We start from the raw sequence: 14028 nt of genomic DNA, 5'->3' as shown, positions 1-14028 counted from the left end.
TTAAATATAATAATGTATGAATCTTCCTGTGTTTGCAGAATAAGATGTATGTCCTGGTGATGGTTGATCCTGATGCTCCAAGCCGCAGCGAACAAACATCTGCTTACTGGAGGCACTGGTTGGTCATGGACATACAGGTACAGTCAGTCTGCAATAACCTCTGCTCTCACTTAAAAAAAAACACATGGGTTTGGGTGATGGTGACACGGCCGGTATTTGTTATTGGATTAGAAACTCATACGGTACAAATTTATGAAGTAGTGTTTGCTTGTTTTTTTTCTTGAAAATTGTGCATTTTCATAATCTCGGGGTCTCACTTGGCATGTCTTGTGTTTACATCTGCACTGGGGCCGATCGCAAGGCTGAAAAATTATGAATGGTTTTTAAGCCTAACTTGGGTAAAAAAAAAAAAAAAAAAAAAGGATGCCAAGTTTGAAAAATTTAAATTTTTCATATCATGTATCTTGTGCAATAAATGCCTGTGACAAAAGTGTGGGAGTAAGTCTTTCTAAATGGCTGTGAAAGTTTGCAAGGCCCTGTCAGCAGCAATTTCCCTCTGCTGCAGAGAGCCTGGGACGTGTCAATGCAGGCGTGTGAGACTGAGATTGAGGAGAGCAGCATGCGAGGCGCACACTCGTTCTCCCATAGAGCTCCAGTCCCTCAGCTCCCCCTTCAGTGGAGAGATCTTGGCAGAGTGTCCTCCCTTCATCTGTTCCCCCAGGCAGAGCAGCTCCCCCAATGATCCACACTTCTCCATATTTTACACCCCCGAAATGGGCACGGCTCCGATCCCCTTATTTCTCTTCATATTTCACTCCTTTTTATCCATTCGTTTGTGTGTTTTCACATTCTTGCATTCTAACGCCAAATGCATGTTGAGTTGTTGATTGCCTCAAATATTTTGAGGTTTACAGACATTTTATAATCCCCCGGGAACCGAAAGATCAGACCAGTAGATTAAGACTAGTGGTCTGAAAAACAAGCACACAAAGACGCTTCAGCGATGTATCACTGCTCCCGTTTCATTTTATAAGGAGTGGTTTTACACTAAGTAAACGCCACATTGATTTAAAGATCCTCATGTGATGTATTTGGGATATATAGTTTAGTAAACCTACAAAAGGTATAAATTCAGCATTTTGTGATTTAGCTCCCTGGTGGTGTGCTTAAGAGATAATTTATGCAGCCACATTCCTGCTTGTTGTTAATAATCTGTGGATATTTACCTCATATCACTCACATGTATCACTAATATACAAAAAGTAGTAATTTCCACTTCACAAAATTGCATTAGGCATCACCTTTGCTTCTTATTTTTAAGCCCATAAAGTCTGTCTGGCTGCATGACCAGCTGTGAATAAACAAATGTCTTTCAAGTGCTCAGACAGACCACATTCTCCAGCAATTCAATTTCCTGTCACTTGTGTGGGTGTTGACCTGCGTTGCCCATGTAGCGATTGGCCAATGTGACGGGATGTTTTTCTGATTGTGACTGGTGGTTGGTCAGAAGGGTTAATGAGCCTTTTGAGTGATGCCACTGTAGTGGGAGGTGTTTAATTGACCAGGGTGTGTAGGTGACATCACACAACCTCAGTTTTGCTTTTTCAGATGTCGATGTGAATGTATTGGATTTTATTTCGGTGCAGTGGTTTTGATAGAAATTCAGGTCAATTTATGAATGCATATTGGTAATTCAACAAAAAAGACAAAAAAAAATAGTGAGTAAGTATGACTGACAAATGATGAATTTACTCTGTAATTTTTTTCCATTTGTTTACGCGGCAAAGATTTTGTATGACAACATGTTTACCATTTAAATGGCTCTTTATGGCAATGTGTGTGATTGTAGATGGTTTTGTAAAAGAAAGTTTCTTCAGCTGAGGTCAGGGGTCAAGCTTTCAAATGTCAAATGTATCAGGGTTTTGATCCTCACTCGCCAAACAGAGAGCTGCAGCAGACATATTTTTTTCATATATATTCATTAGTCCAAGGTCATGTAGTCTTGACCTAGTTTACAAATGTTTCCATAATTAGTGTGTATTTTTTTTTTAATCAGTATCCACAGTTATGAAGAGGGCGCACGGTGGTGCAGTGGTTAGCACTGTCACCTCACAGCAAAAAAGGTTCCGGGTTCGTATCCGGTCCTGGGCCTTTCTGTGCGGAGTTTGCATGTTCTCCCTGTGCTTGCGTGGGTTCTCTCCGGGTTCTCCGGCTTCCTCCCATCATCCAAAAACATGCACCTCAGGTCAGGTTACCTGGCGCCGCGCTAGTGGCAGCCTGCTGCAGCATCTCCCCCCTGAGAGCCCCCCTGCTGTAGTGAAGAAATTTCCCCTCGGGGATTAATAAAGTGTATAAAATCAAAAAAAAAAAAAAAAAAAAAAAAAAGAGAAAGATATCCTTGATTCAGCCGAGAGTGAAGTGATGTCAGGCTGGACTGAGCAGCAAGGTACCGCAGATTTACACTGATTCTCCAGCCAAAATCTCATTAGTGGAGCAACGGTAACACAACAAGGACACACTGGAGTACCCTGTTTGTTATAGACGCATCACTCCCCTCTTTGAGCTGTATTATGTAGCTAGCTCTTCACTTATCAAAACAGGTGCTGAGGATCCCCTCAGTATGTCGCAGCCATGCCAAAACCCTCTCGACAGAAGTATCTGAGAATGTAATATTTGTTGCTGCATAATGTACCGCGCCTCACATACTTGGAACTTTCTTCCACAACTATCGTGTAGTCTCATGAGAAGCAAAGTCTAGAAGTTAGAATTGGCTGTGAAAACAGGAAGGTTTTTCTGAAAAGAAAAAGAGATCAACAGAACACAGAACATTTTGTTTGCATTTTCATGATAAAAGTAAGAAGTTATGGTATTTCCTTAAAGGGCTTGGGCTGAGTGGACAATCTGAGTAAGTAATGGGGAGGACCTTATACCTTCATTTTATGTCTTTTAGCCTGATTATCATTACAAATCCACAAATAAGGATAAGACTTAAAATATGGCTCTCTGCTTAGAAAAAACTTGAGGATATAAAGTAGGTCCTTCAGATCATTTGTTATTAATTACCTTAAAATGAATATAATAAATTAATTTACAATTTAATACATTTAAATATGTGATTTGGAAGTAGCTCAACAACACCAAAAGGTGAAAATTCTGGCAGTGCAAAGCTAAGATGGGCAGTTACTTTAGCGGGACTAGTTTAGTGGTTTTGATTCTTTATAACAGGACCTATAGCTTCTGTATAATTCCTGTGCCATAACAAACTAAAGTTCCAAATTGTGATTTATTTAAATTGATATGAGACGCAGCTACGGGACAAATAACATACAATAGCTAAAGCTACAGCTTAGCTTTAGCTGTTGCAGCTGTCACTACCTCACCAGTGAGCTCTAACTGGATCTTGTTCTCTTGCTTCATCTGTTTGGTTTGGTTTTTAGCAGTTCTGTGAGATATACACTAGATGTTAAAACGAATGTTAACAAGACAAACTGATATTTACCACATTTTGACTGCATTTGGACTAAATATATAGTCAATGAGTTTTGGCTTCATTGTCTTATTTTGGTGTTTTCTAATAAGTCCATCTGGGCTGGGCTCTTGTTTGCTGAACACAGTAAATAACATGACTAGCTATATATTTGTGCTCGAGGTCATGCAAGTATCAACATACTGTACATTTTTAAACATGCAGAATAACCATACAAATACCGGTCTAAGACAATCATAATTTTGTGTTCATGTCAGGAGTCAAATCTTTTATTTAACTGTGTACATCACTTATCACATCATTACTTTTGACTGCCAAGAACAATTTATTCCAGCAATTAAGTGTAAACTGTGTGGCTGGGTGTCTTGTCTTCTCTCACCAGCTGTCCACTTTCTTTCAGAACTCATTATTAGAAGCTGTATGTGCATTTTCATTGCAACCACCCGTTTCCATTGACCCTTTGAGCTTCAGAAACAGTCATTTAGACTCTTCTGCAACACACGCTGTGTTTTTACATCAATTACCAAAATAACCATCAACAGATTGTTGTATCGCTCTCGATATCGAATTCCAGATTGTGAGCCTCTCCCTCCCTCTCTCTGCTCTCCCAAAGTCTAAATCAATACAGATGTTCCGGTATGGTGTTGCAGCAATAATTACTCTAACAAGCAAATCATTAGTACCTAAATAGAGTCCGCTTAAATAAATATAGCTCCGGATGTTACTTTTACTTGTTAATACTCTCATTATAGTTTTGGTACTTGGTGAGTCAACATGATGCAATATAAACTTGCAAAGCACTGCCGCAGTTAATGCTCTTTCCTACTATGAGAAAATCCGAGGTGTTCATTGCCGTAAAATCCCATTTAAACAGAGAAGTATAGCCTTAGGTTTTTATGGATGTAAACATGGATAAAGTATGAGGTGTCTCTCTTGAGGGGTTGTCACCGTGAAAGGTGCTAGCTGTTTGAAATTTGTAACTTTTTCTATATTAATGAGAAAAAGTAATATAAAGATAATTATTGGATTTTGTAAGCTCTAATGTTTTCTACAATAACATGCAATTTTTACTGTCTGTTTATATCCGCCGGAGGCAAAAGCTTTGAGGCTAGCTTTGTTATTTTTTCACATAGCTTCAGGTCTTTTCTGAGCGGAGATTTTAAACAGGAGATTTCTGATCCATCATAACCCGATCAGGCTGTTGTCACACTGTATCTTACTCCGTCAGACTAATTCTTCACGTCCAGGATCACTTCAGTAAGGTCTGTGGATCGGAAGTCATCATATGCTTGTTAACTTCCTCTCCCTGACTAATTGAAGGCCACTTGGACAGTTCAGCACACTCATCATTATGGTGCATGAGGGATATGCATGCTTTAACATCCATCTCTGTTGTATCAGCTCCCAAAGGGGGACCGAGCCTGTGTTCTGCTGCTGCTCAGGCAAATACAAACAGTGAAGTATTGTGACTGTATCAGACCAGCTGGCTTTGTGTTTGTGAATTCTGTGGCCTGCAGAGATCATCTGCTCCACACCTCAAGATGTCCGTTAACTGCAAACTATTAAACGCCTTGCAGCTTTTAATTCAGTGTGTAGCTCTTAAAACGATAGCTCTTTTGTTATTTTGTCTTTGTTTGTTATAAATTACTCATATTAACAGACCAAAACCCCCAAGACACATGGCTTTTAGGTTGGAAACTGTTGTTTGTGTCTATTATGTGATAACAAATGTGGCTCTTATTGTACTTTTTCATCATTTTGGAACGGCACATTGTGACTGCAAAGATAATACTTGTTTCCTAGTACTGGATGATTTAATTTAGCTCGGGTCTTTTCAGGAGGTTTTGTCATAATATAATTATATTTGAAAAGTGCAGCAACAGTCCTTCAGTCAAGTATGGCTCACCCTCTCTGTCTTGTCATTTCTGCATATACATTGAGCGAGCAGAACTTATGTCTTTATCTTAAGTTACAGTTGATGTCAAGAAAACAGCAGAGGAAGTTGCAGATCATTACTATCTGAGCAGCACCAAATGATAGGATAACATTTTTAACCCCTGCATTCGCATTAGAGTTTGTTTTACAAAATACTTATCCAATATTGCAAATAAACATACATAATTGCATTGTTCTTTATCCTGTAATTATCCCTGCTGTGGCATGTTACGATTTAAGCGTTTATTTTTGACAGACAGCGGCCCCCATATGGAAGCCAAAAACAATCTCCCAAAGGCCAGGCGAACCATAGCTAGCTTCATTGTGAGAACAAAGAACCATTGGTATTATTCATAATTAAACTCTTATTGTGTACTCTGCTGAATATTTCCATTCTTCTGCCTCTCCTGCTCACTCTCATTTCCCCTCTCGCTACTTTGCACCTCGTGCTGGGAACATCTGTCTGGCGTCAGAGTGGAGCCTGGCTGTGCAGATTGGAGCAGGTAGAGGAGCACATTGTAGCCCAGCTAATGATGAGAGTGTCTGCCCTCTCTCTTGGAGGAGACGCAAGCTGCTGCTTCACGCTCGCTCACTCCACTCATACGCCCAGGGAAACAGATTTCCAAACATATGCAGTATGTTTTTAATCCAGTTGAGCACTTCATTTCCCAGCAAACACAAATAACCTTACGGGACATCCATATCTTATGACAAGGGGGTGGGCGCAAAGGAAGTGAACAATTTTCCTTTTTAATGTGATTTTTTTTTTTTTTCCCTCCAAAGTTGCTAAACATGCTCATAACCTAGGTTAACAGTTTGCTTGTTTATGGTTTCACAAACTTTTACACAGACGTGCCTCCTGGCTTCAAGTCATATGAAGCAACTTTATCCAATCTAAACTCCACTTGGTGCACCTGTTGTCATCCTTTCTTTAAACTTTAACTGACAGGATAAACACATGTTTTTTGTGTTAAGTGTCTTAAAGAATATGAACAGATTGTTGTGAGGAATATATGTGTATACATTTATATATATATATATTTATATACGTGCAGAAGTAAGTAAGTAAACTGAGAGTTTGGCCAGAACTTAAATGTTCTGCGCTGTGAGGTTATGAGCTGAGTATACATTTAAAACTTGTTTATTCTCTATATTCTATCTTGAATTAGTTTGATCCTGATAAAGTTGACATGCAGGTCTTTTTTTTTTTTTTTCCTAACAATTCAAAACCTCCCTTGGTACGAGTCAACAATAGTCCTTAACATTGAAGCGCAGCTGGAGGTGCTTAACATTTAGAGCATGTGCTCATCCTGTCAACTACGGCCAGACAAATGTCAGAGGTGGTACTACATGGAGTTCAGCTTTTGGAAGTCATTCTCTCACTAAACCTCACAGCCTCTCAGCCATGTTAGGATGCGAGTGTGTCTACGCTTGGATTTTTTTTCAGCTTCAACACGTGGCCTTTTTCAAGGTTGTAAACTGTCATGTGTGGCTGTATGTGTCTGCTGTCTATGGATCTGTGTGCATATGTGAAAGAGTTGGAGAAAGGCTAACTGAACAGAAATGCCAGTTTTGTACTTGGACGTGCTGTCACTTGTTGTCTGTGGTGATTTGCAACATCTGGACGCCGCTGCTTTTGTGTACAAACAGGCTGTAATATTATCGATCTTATCTTACTTGCAGCTTATTAACTAACAGGTTCTTCTTCAGTGTGGGCTGCTGCTCTCACTGTTCTCTGCCACCTAAAGGGAGAATTACATAAGAATCCTCCGCTCAGTTGTCAGCACCATCCTCCGTCCACATACAACAAACACACACACAGTTATACACACACGCACAATACTGTAGCTGATAACCTACCAAGCCTCTTCCCATCTCTATAACAACTGACCTTGTTGCTGTTGTTTCTGTGGTGAGATGATTGAGGTGGTTTCACTGCATGAAGAACGTAAGCTGCTCTGGTTTCCTGTCAGAAATCGTGAACACTGTTTAGGCAGCAAGTGAATACTCATCCGTAAATTACAGTTTTTACATGTTGCCTAATATTGTTTTCTCGGAAGCCAAATTGCTATTGATTTGCAAATATAGTGTCTTTCTCATCGAGAACAAATTCATATTACATCTCTTACACATTTATTTTATTTAAGGAAGTAGGTGTAGTGTGTGTCAGTGTGCTGCACTAATTTCTAGCCTGCACACAGTCCTGGATATATCACGATTACTCTCCAAGAAAACAAGGACAACCTGGAAAGCCCTCTTTGATCCAGTCTGTCACACTGTAGCCTAGTACAGGGAAAAAAAGGAACAGATTGGACCTTATCCATGTGAATGCAGTTTAAAAAACCAGTAGCTCTGCACACATAAAGGCACTTCTTTTAATATGTGCCCCCTTTCTTCACACCCACGACCATTGTGTATAAAATCCTGTTTTTCCTGAAAAGATTTCTAGTCGCAGCCGCAGACAATGTTCCCCCACACAAGCTGTCGTCTTTGTCATACCCCCCCTCCCCTCCACTTCAGTCAGTAAAGCAGGATCTTTGGCAGTCGGCCCCCCGTGCGATTTTGTGTTTCAGGGTACAGGTGGGGGGGATTGACGGAGTCTGCCTACCTGTTCCCCTGTAAAGTGGTCAATTTTGACAGACATGGGGGGATGGGGGGATGGGGGGGGGGGGGCACGGAAACCAGAAGGGGGAAGAGAGGGGCGGGTAAATGAACAAATGTCAGGGTTAGTGGGGGGTTGCTGGGGCTGTGGAAAACGCTTCCTCTTAGGGGTGTCTACTGATACGGCACGGTGAAGGGGAGTGAGGCATGCTGATAAAAACACCTCACTAACAATTATGCTCACCTAAAATAGCCCTTACTTAAGTATATGGCATGCTTGCCAGTTAATTGTACACAAAAACAAAGGCTTCACAAAAGACCTCCTGCAGCCAACGTATTTTCTTGTATTTTGGCATGATAATTAAGCGTGACAGCTATGAATGCAAAGTTGGCAGATATTATAGTGGCCTGTCTAACTCTATGTACTGATTATGATTGTTCGGATTCCAAAAGTTATACTAAACTATACAAACAGAAAACAACAGTGTAGTGCAAATATCTATATTGTATATTAAACGAATAACTGCAACTACAGTGACAGCTCAGGTCATGTATAATAAAATGATGCGCGCTCACATACCAGGAACAGTGCAACTGGATTACACCGTGAATATTACGATACTGAGTACATCATAGTTACTGAGGCTTAGTGATGCAGGTTTGACAAATAACTGTCAGTGTTAACAGAAATTATAGAACAGATTCTGGCTCTGTTTTACCAACATTAAACAAATATTGTGCCTGTTTCTATGAATACTACGAGAACATGACAATTACTGACAATGTACAATAGAAGAGTCCATTCTTTGCAGATTACAGCCCATATCTGCTCCCAACCAAGCAGCTGACAGCAAGGGGATTTAATGTCAGCATTCCTAATATTCTCAAGAGATAATGCTTTTTGTAATGGCAAGCGAAAAGCCACCATCAATACAATATGTTCAGTAGAAGCCAATGCTTTATCCGTGTTACACTTGAATAATTTGAGTACGATTGCTGCATTTCCTGTGAATTGTTCTCTGGATTTGTTCAACTTGTACTTATTGATAGGCTGTAGGACTAACAACCATAAATTCTACTAAGACCTCTGATCTGTACTATTGACCATTATCATAGCCAAGAGGTTTCTTACAATGTGGTATTTTTATGCTACACTTGGTGAGAAACATGTTTACATTCCAGGGTGCCGTATAGTTCACTTCTCTCCGCAGCTCAGTCGGATTCCAAAGCACTGTATAGATTTCTTTCAGCTGATGAAATTAAAAAGACAGCAGTGTGTGTGTGGTGTGCCTTCCAGCAACGCGATTTGCCTGCGAGTTCACGATACGGGTTGAGAGGGGAGTTCCTTTGGGGGGGATTAAATAGCTCCCTCTCTTCCTTCCCTCCTCCCCTGCCCTCCATACTTGCAGAACACAAACAGCTTGCAGGGCTGTACAGTACTTGTACAACATGTTTGCCACAGTGCTGCTCACAGGTAACAATAAGCCAAGGTCAGAGGTTAAGAGGGATTGTGGAGCTCGGATTCTTGTGTGTTCCTCTGGCAAACATTGTGCACACAGGCACAGGAAACAGTGCCCATAGTATAGCTGGGAGAAAGTGAGAGTGAGAGGCAAAGAGGGTGAGTTGGCTCGGTCGAGAAGGGGGTATGGAAACGAACAAGACCAGGGCTGGTTTCAAGAAGATATGTTAGACTGGTCTATAAGGTTAGGACAATCTTAGTTTGGCTCTTACTTCAGTGCCAGTTAAGCAGCTGCTCAGAAATAAACACTGATATTAAGCTTAAAAAGAGCTCCGCTGATTGTAACAATTGCACCTGCTGAAAACGGGCACTGTCCTCTCCAGAAAAATGACAGCATTGGGTATTTGTTCAATCCGCTTAAAGACCCATGTTTGTGTAATCTTCTTATACGAAGAACAAAAATGAAGTGCTCAAAAGTGCTTGAATTTGTCTGTTTTTCATGTCCTCCTACAGGCAGTCAATGTATGTTTCTTTTAGTCCTAACAACACTATCTGAACCAACACAATGAGTTTTTTGATCCGCTAGTTTGAGTTACTCAAAATCAGTGGAGGAGGAAGTATTCAAATCTTTCACTTAAGTAAAAGAAGCAATACCACAATGTAAGAATACTCCATTACTAGGAAAAGCCCTGCATTTCAACTTAAATAAAAGTTTCATTTATTTGATTTTATTTTGCTGCATTGCAATTAGTATGATATTAAAGGAATATTACCACAGATTAATGTGTAGGTAAGTTGCATGTTGTAGATGGTTAGGTTGAGGTTAATTTGAACAATTTTGTAAATTGAGAGGTAGTTTATTCTGTAATAATGCATCATATTTTATAAACTGGTCATATGCCTTATTAAAATCTATAGTGTGACTTACCATTTAAATGAACATCTGTTACTTTTAAGCTTTTGTCAAATGAGTTCACAAGATGCAGTCTTAACAATTACTGAAAAATCGATGTAGTGGAGAAAATAGCACAGAATGACAATATTTAAGTAAAATACATAGATGTTGAAATTATATTTTTGTACTGCACTCTATGTTTGTCTTCAGCGTAGAGGCAGCAGAAAACATGCATTAATCAACTAGTTTTGATTTAGGGATTTCAAGGTCAAGTAACAATATCATCTGCTGAAAAAATGGAAGGTATTGCAGATGCTTGTAAATAAAGTGTTGTTTTAGAACGTCATGTAATTATTGAGTTGTTCCAGAATAATTTCTGCACTCGGAGTTCATTTACAGCAAATTTGTTTTATCTGAGTTCGTAGAAGTTTTGCAGATGAGGAACGCGAATATTGTATCTGAACTCTGTGAAACCAGATCTCTGCCTCCGTCAGTGTCTTTGAATGGGAAGGGGATTAACCATTTAATCTCTTAATCATGCCCGCTGTATGCATAGTTGGTCCCGTGCCTAAAACCTCTGTCCTGATCAGATGTATCGTAGCCACCTTTCACAATGATTCCATCTAACTCACAGACTAATTCAGGTTAGCGCAGGCACTGTTACACATGTTCCTCTCTAGCTGTCAGTATATTATACCCTTGGTGCCCTGTTAAAATGAAACCCAGACCAATGGTGCATAAAATGAAATGTGGAAATATTTAGATTTCCAAACACAGCTTCTTTTTTTTTTAAATCCCTCGTTCGCACAAATGTATTCAGAATAAAGGCCGTTGTTTCATAACATGAATTAGGTTACTGTACATTTTCCACAGTATATGTTCCCCAAAAGTAGGAATTAATAATGAAGATGCTTTTTGGCCTGAAATTGCTATTCCAACAATTATGTACTTAGTTTCTTCCAACAAATGCATTCCACATTATTGTTTTGCCTCATAGCAAAGCACCTAAAAGACTAAAACCTTTCATTCCAGCAAAGGCCGCTATTGGTCACCATCAATAAAAGCATAAAAGCATTTATTTCCCACGTTTGTCAAATTAACAGCATACTCCATCTCCCATAGGACTTGTAAGGTTCATTAACCTTTCTGTGAAGTGGGACAGGTTTCCAGCAGTTACCATAACCTCTGTCTCGCTCCTGCCTCAATTATAATAGAAGAATTAAACATCCAGCGATTCAAAACAGTAATGCTGCCTCTTAAATCCCTTTGTACCAGCTCTCAGTTGTTAATGACTAAAGACACTGAATGAACTGTGGAGTTATCAACAGATGTAACTGTGGACAGAAGCAAATCAAATGCGTACTTTTAACAGCCGGGATTACTGACTATACATGTACAGTTTTTGTTTGATGCTCGGATTTGTCTTTCTAAAGTGATTATTTTTCTTTTCATGGTATGTTGTCTTTGGTTTCTATGAACAACATAAAATTGGATACATAAAACTGTTATTATTCATTGGGAATACTTTGCTACCATTGAGTGGAAATACTTGTGGCTCTGAGTTTAACAATTATTACAAATTGCAGGACATTTCACCAAAGTTTTCCTGTCTAGCAGCACTCTGGCCCACCATTGCTTCAAAGTCAAAAGAACAGACTGACCTTGAACTAATTAAGTGGTCAATTACACGCCTGTTGATCTCTTTTAATTTCTTAATAATTAGATTAATTGTGTGGGCAAAGAGTTCGTTCTTTTGTCCACCTACTCCTACTCCTCCATCATCCTCCTCATCTCCCTCTCGCTTTTAATACTCCTACTTCATGCACAGCCCGACATGATTTTGATGCTCATTTATTTTGTGTCACCATTCACGTCTCGAAAACTACTTTAATTCTACACCATTGAATGTTTAATAAGCTTAAACTTCCTCTCCTGCCCCCTTACATCTCCCCCGTCCCTTGACGTATTAATCAGAATCCAGCACGTGCCTGCATGTATTTGTGCGCATACAGCTCTATTAACATCTACCCATTTACCATCTCAGTGGACTTCTCGTGTTGCCGGCAGAAACTGCTGTAGCCACGGAGCAGTTAGGCCTCGCGCTTGTGTCTGCGTGTCCTCTGATGCTACTTGTAGTCAAGCTCCGGCTGGGATTTTCCAGTGCCACCCCCGTCAGTGGGAAGCCCTGTAAGGGGACATGTCAGCCCCTTGTTTGCTTGTTGTGCTGATGAAGCTGGGGGTGGGGCGAGTGGGCAGCCTTGTTCAGGTTCCAGGATTCCCTTCAAATGAGTCAGCCAGCCCCCACTCAAACCGACTGTTACCTTGGGAACTCAGGCTTGGGCTTCCCTCAACAGTACTAAAGTACAGACTCATCAGCCCCCATACTCACTAACACACACACACAGTGGTTGTAAGGGAAGCAGCACCCAGGTTGGGTGAAAATTAGCTTATTAAAACGTTCCCACTTTGGCCTGTACTCTGCCCTGTTAGGCCCAATCTGCTCTCTGAGAGTGAAATGACCAACCCAGCACGGCCACTTTGTTAAAGCGTATCTCTAATGTATGCAAATTAGACTGAATAGATGGGTGTGATAATGAGTTTGGGTGGCTAGTTTCTTAGACCAGTGATTTGAGTAATAGTATCCCTGCCTACTAATGAGCAAGACCAAAGACTGTAGGTTTAGTATGTCATAGTGTGTCATGTGAAGTCAGTGATGGCTGGAGGTCACAACTGGGTTGTTTGTGTTTCCAACTCAGGTTCATTACCAAAGCCAAATGAGTTTCTTTACTGAAGCCATTCACTGAAGCCAGGCTATTGTTAAGTGGGTTAATTTGTTGATGCACTGAAGCAGATCAAGGGTGACTCCCCCACTGGCTTTAACCCTCGCCGGCTGAGGCAAACGCACCCCGCTCAGACGCTCCCCATGAGGCTTCTCTACCAACCATCCACCCCAGACTACTGCCCTTTAGGCTTTTACACAACTACCATGACAATCCATTGCCATCAAGTACCATTACAAAAAGTTTGATTCCAAAAGGGTTATTTTAATATCCATTTTCTTAAGGGAAATGAAGCTGTTAGTTTGGATAATTTTACTTAAATTACTTTTGATTTGTTTGAAAATTGAAGTAACATTTGAAGAATTGAAGTTGTGGCTGTCAGTTTTTGCTATGGTTTGATGCCCTGCACAGATCACATCTGGGCTGTCTCAGAGGCAATTTCCACATCCTTGCCAAGTATCAGGTCATCAAGACACATTATTATTATCATTGAGCAGCAATGTGTCTCAATCATCCAATATCACTGCTCAGAACAGGAAGCTAAAAGGACAAGGCAAGAAAAAACAGAGAGCTCAGAGAAAGCCTCATCTTTGTAACCAGAAATATCAGAGTAAACAGACCTGTAGCAAGTGCTTTGTAGCACAACTGGAACACACTCGGTGTGCGCAAGGTATACCTGTATGCTGTTAAAGAGAACAACGGACTTAAGAGTACCAGCCTCTGATCGGGGCGCTGCCTGAACTGTTAGCTTTGTGACAGATTGAGATAAACCTGTGTCTCCTGCCTCTTCGGACACGACAGAAAAATCACACGATCATGAGTCACTTAGTATTCTCACTTGTTGAACAGTCTTTTGTCTGTAAACTGTTGC

The 14028-nt window shown here is 40.4% G+C and overlaps 1 protein-coding gene across 1 annotated transcript in view; it reads left to right on the top strand.

The window, feature by feature from the left end:
- The window catches only part of LOC138621625 (phosphatidylethanolamine-binding protein 4), a 50948-nt gene that overhangs the window by 21741 nt on the left and 15179 nt on the right, over positions 1 to 14028 (top strand). Inside the window, exon 4 of the mRNA XM_069699807.1 lies at positions 39 to 137. Within this exon, the coding sequence (XP_069555908.1) occupies positions 39 to 137 (99 nt within the window). The remainder of the gene's footprint in view (positions 1 to 38; positions 138 to 14028) is intronic.

This window comes from Brachyistius frenatus, unplaced genomic scaffold, assembly GCF_029030835.1.
Source record: "Brachyistius frenatus isolate BFR_SWC_R1_liver_20210118 unplaced genomic scaffold, ASM2903083v1 Contig_31, whole genome shotgun sequence".
NCBI lineage: Eukaryota > Metazoa > Chordata > Actinopteri > Embiotocidae > Brachyistius > Brachyistius frenatus.
The sequence above is the reverse complement of the archived record's forward strand: the minus strand, read 5'-3'. Positions and strand labels throughout refer to the sequence as shown.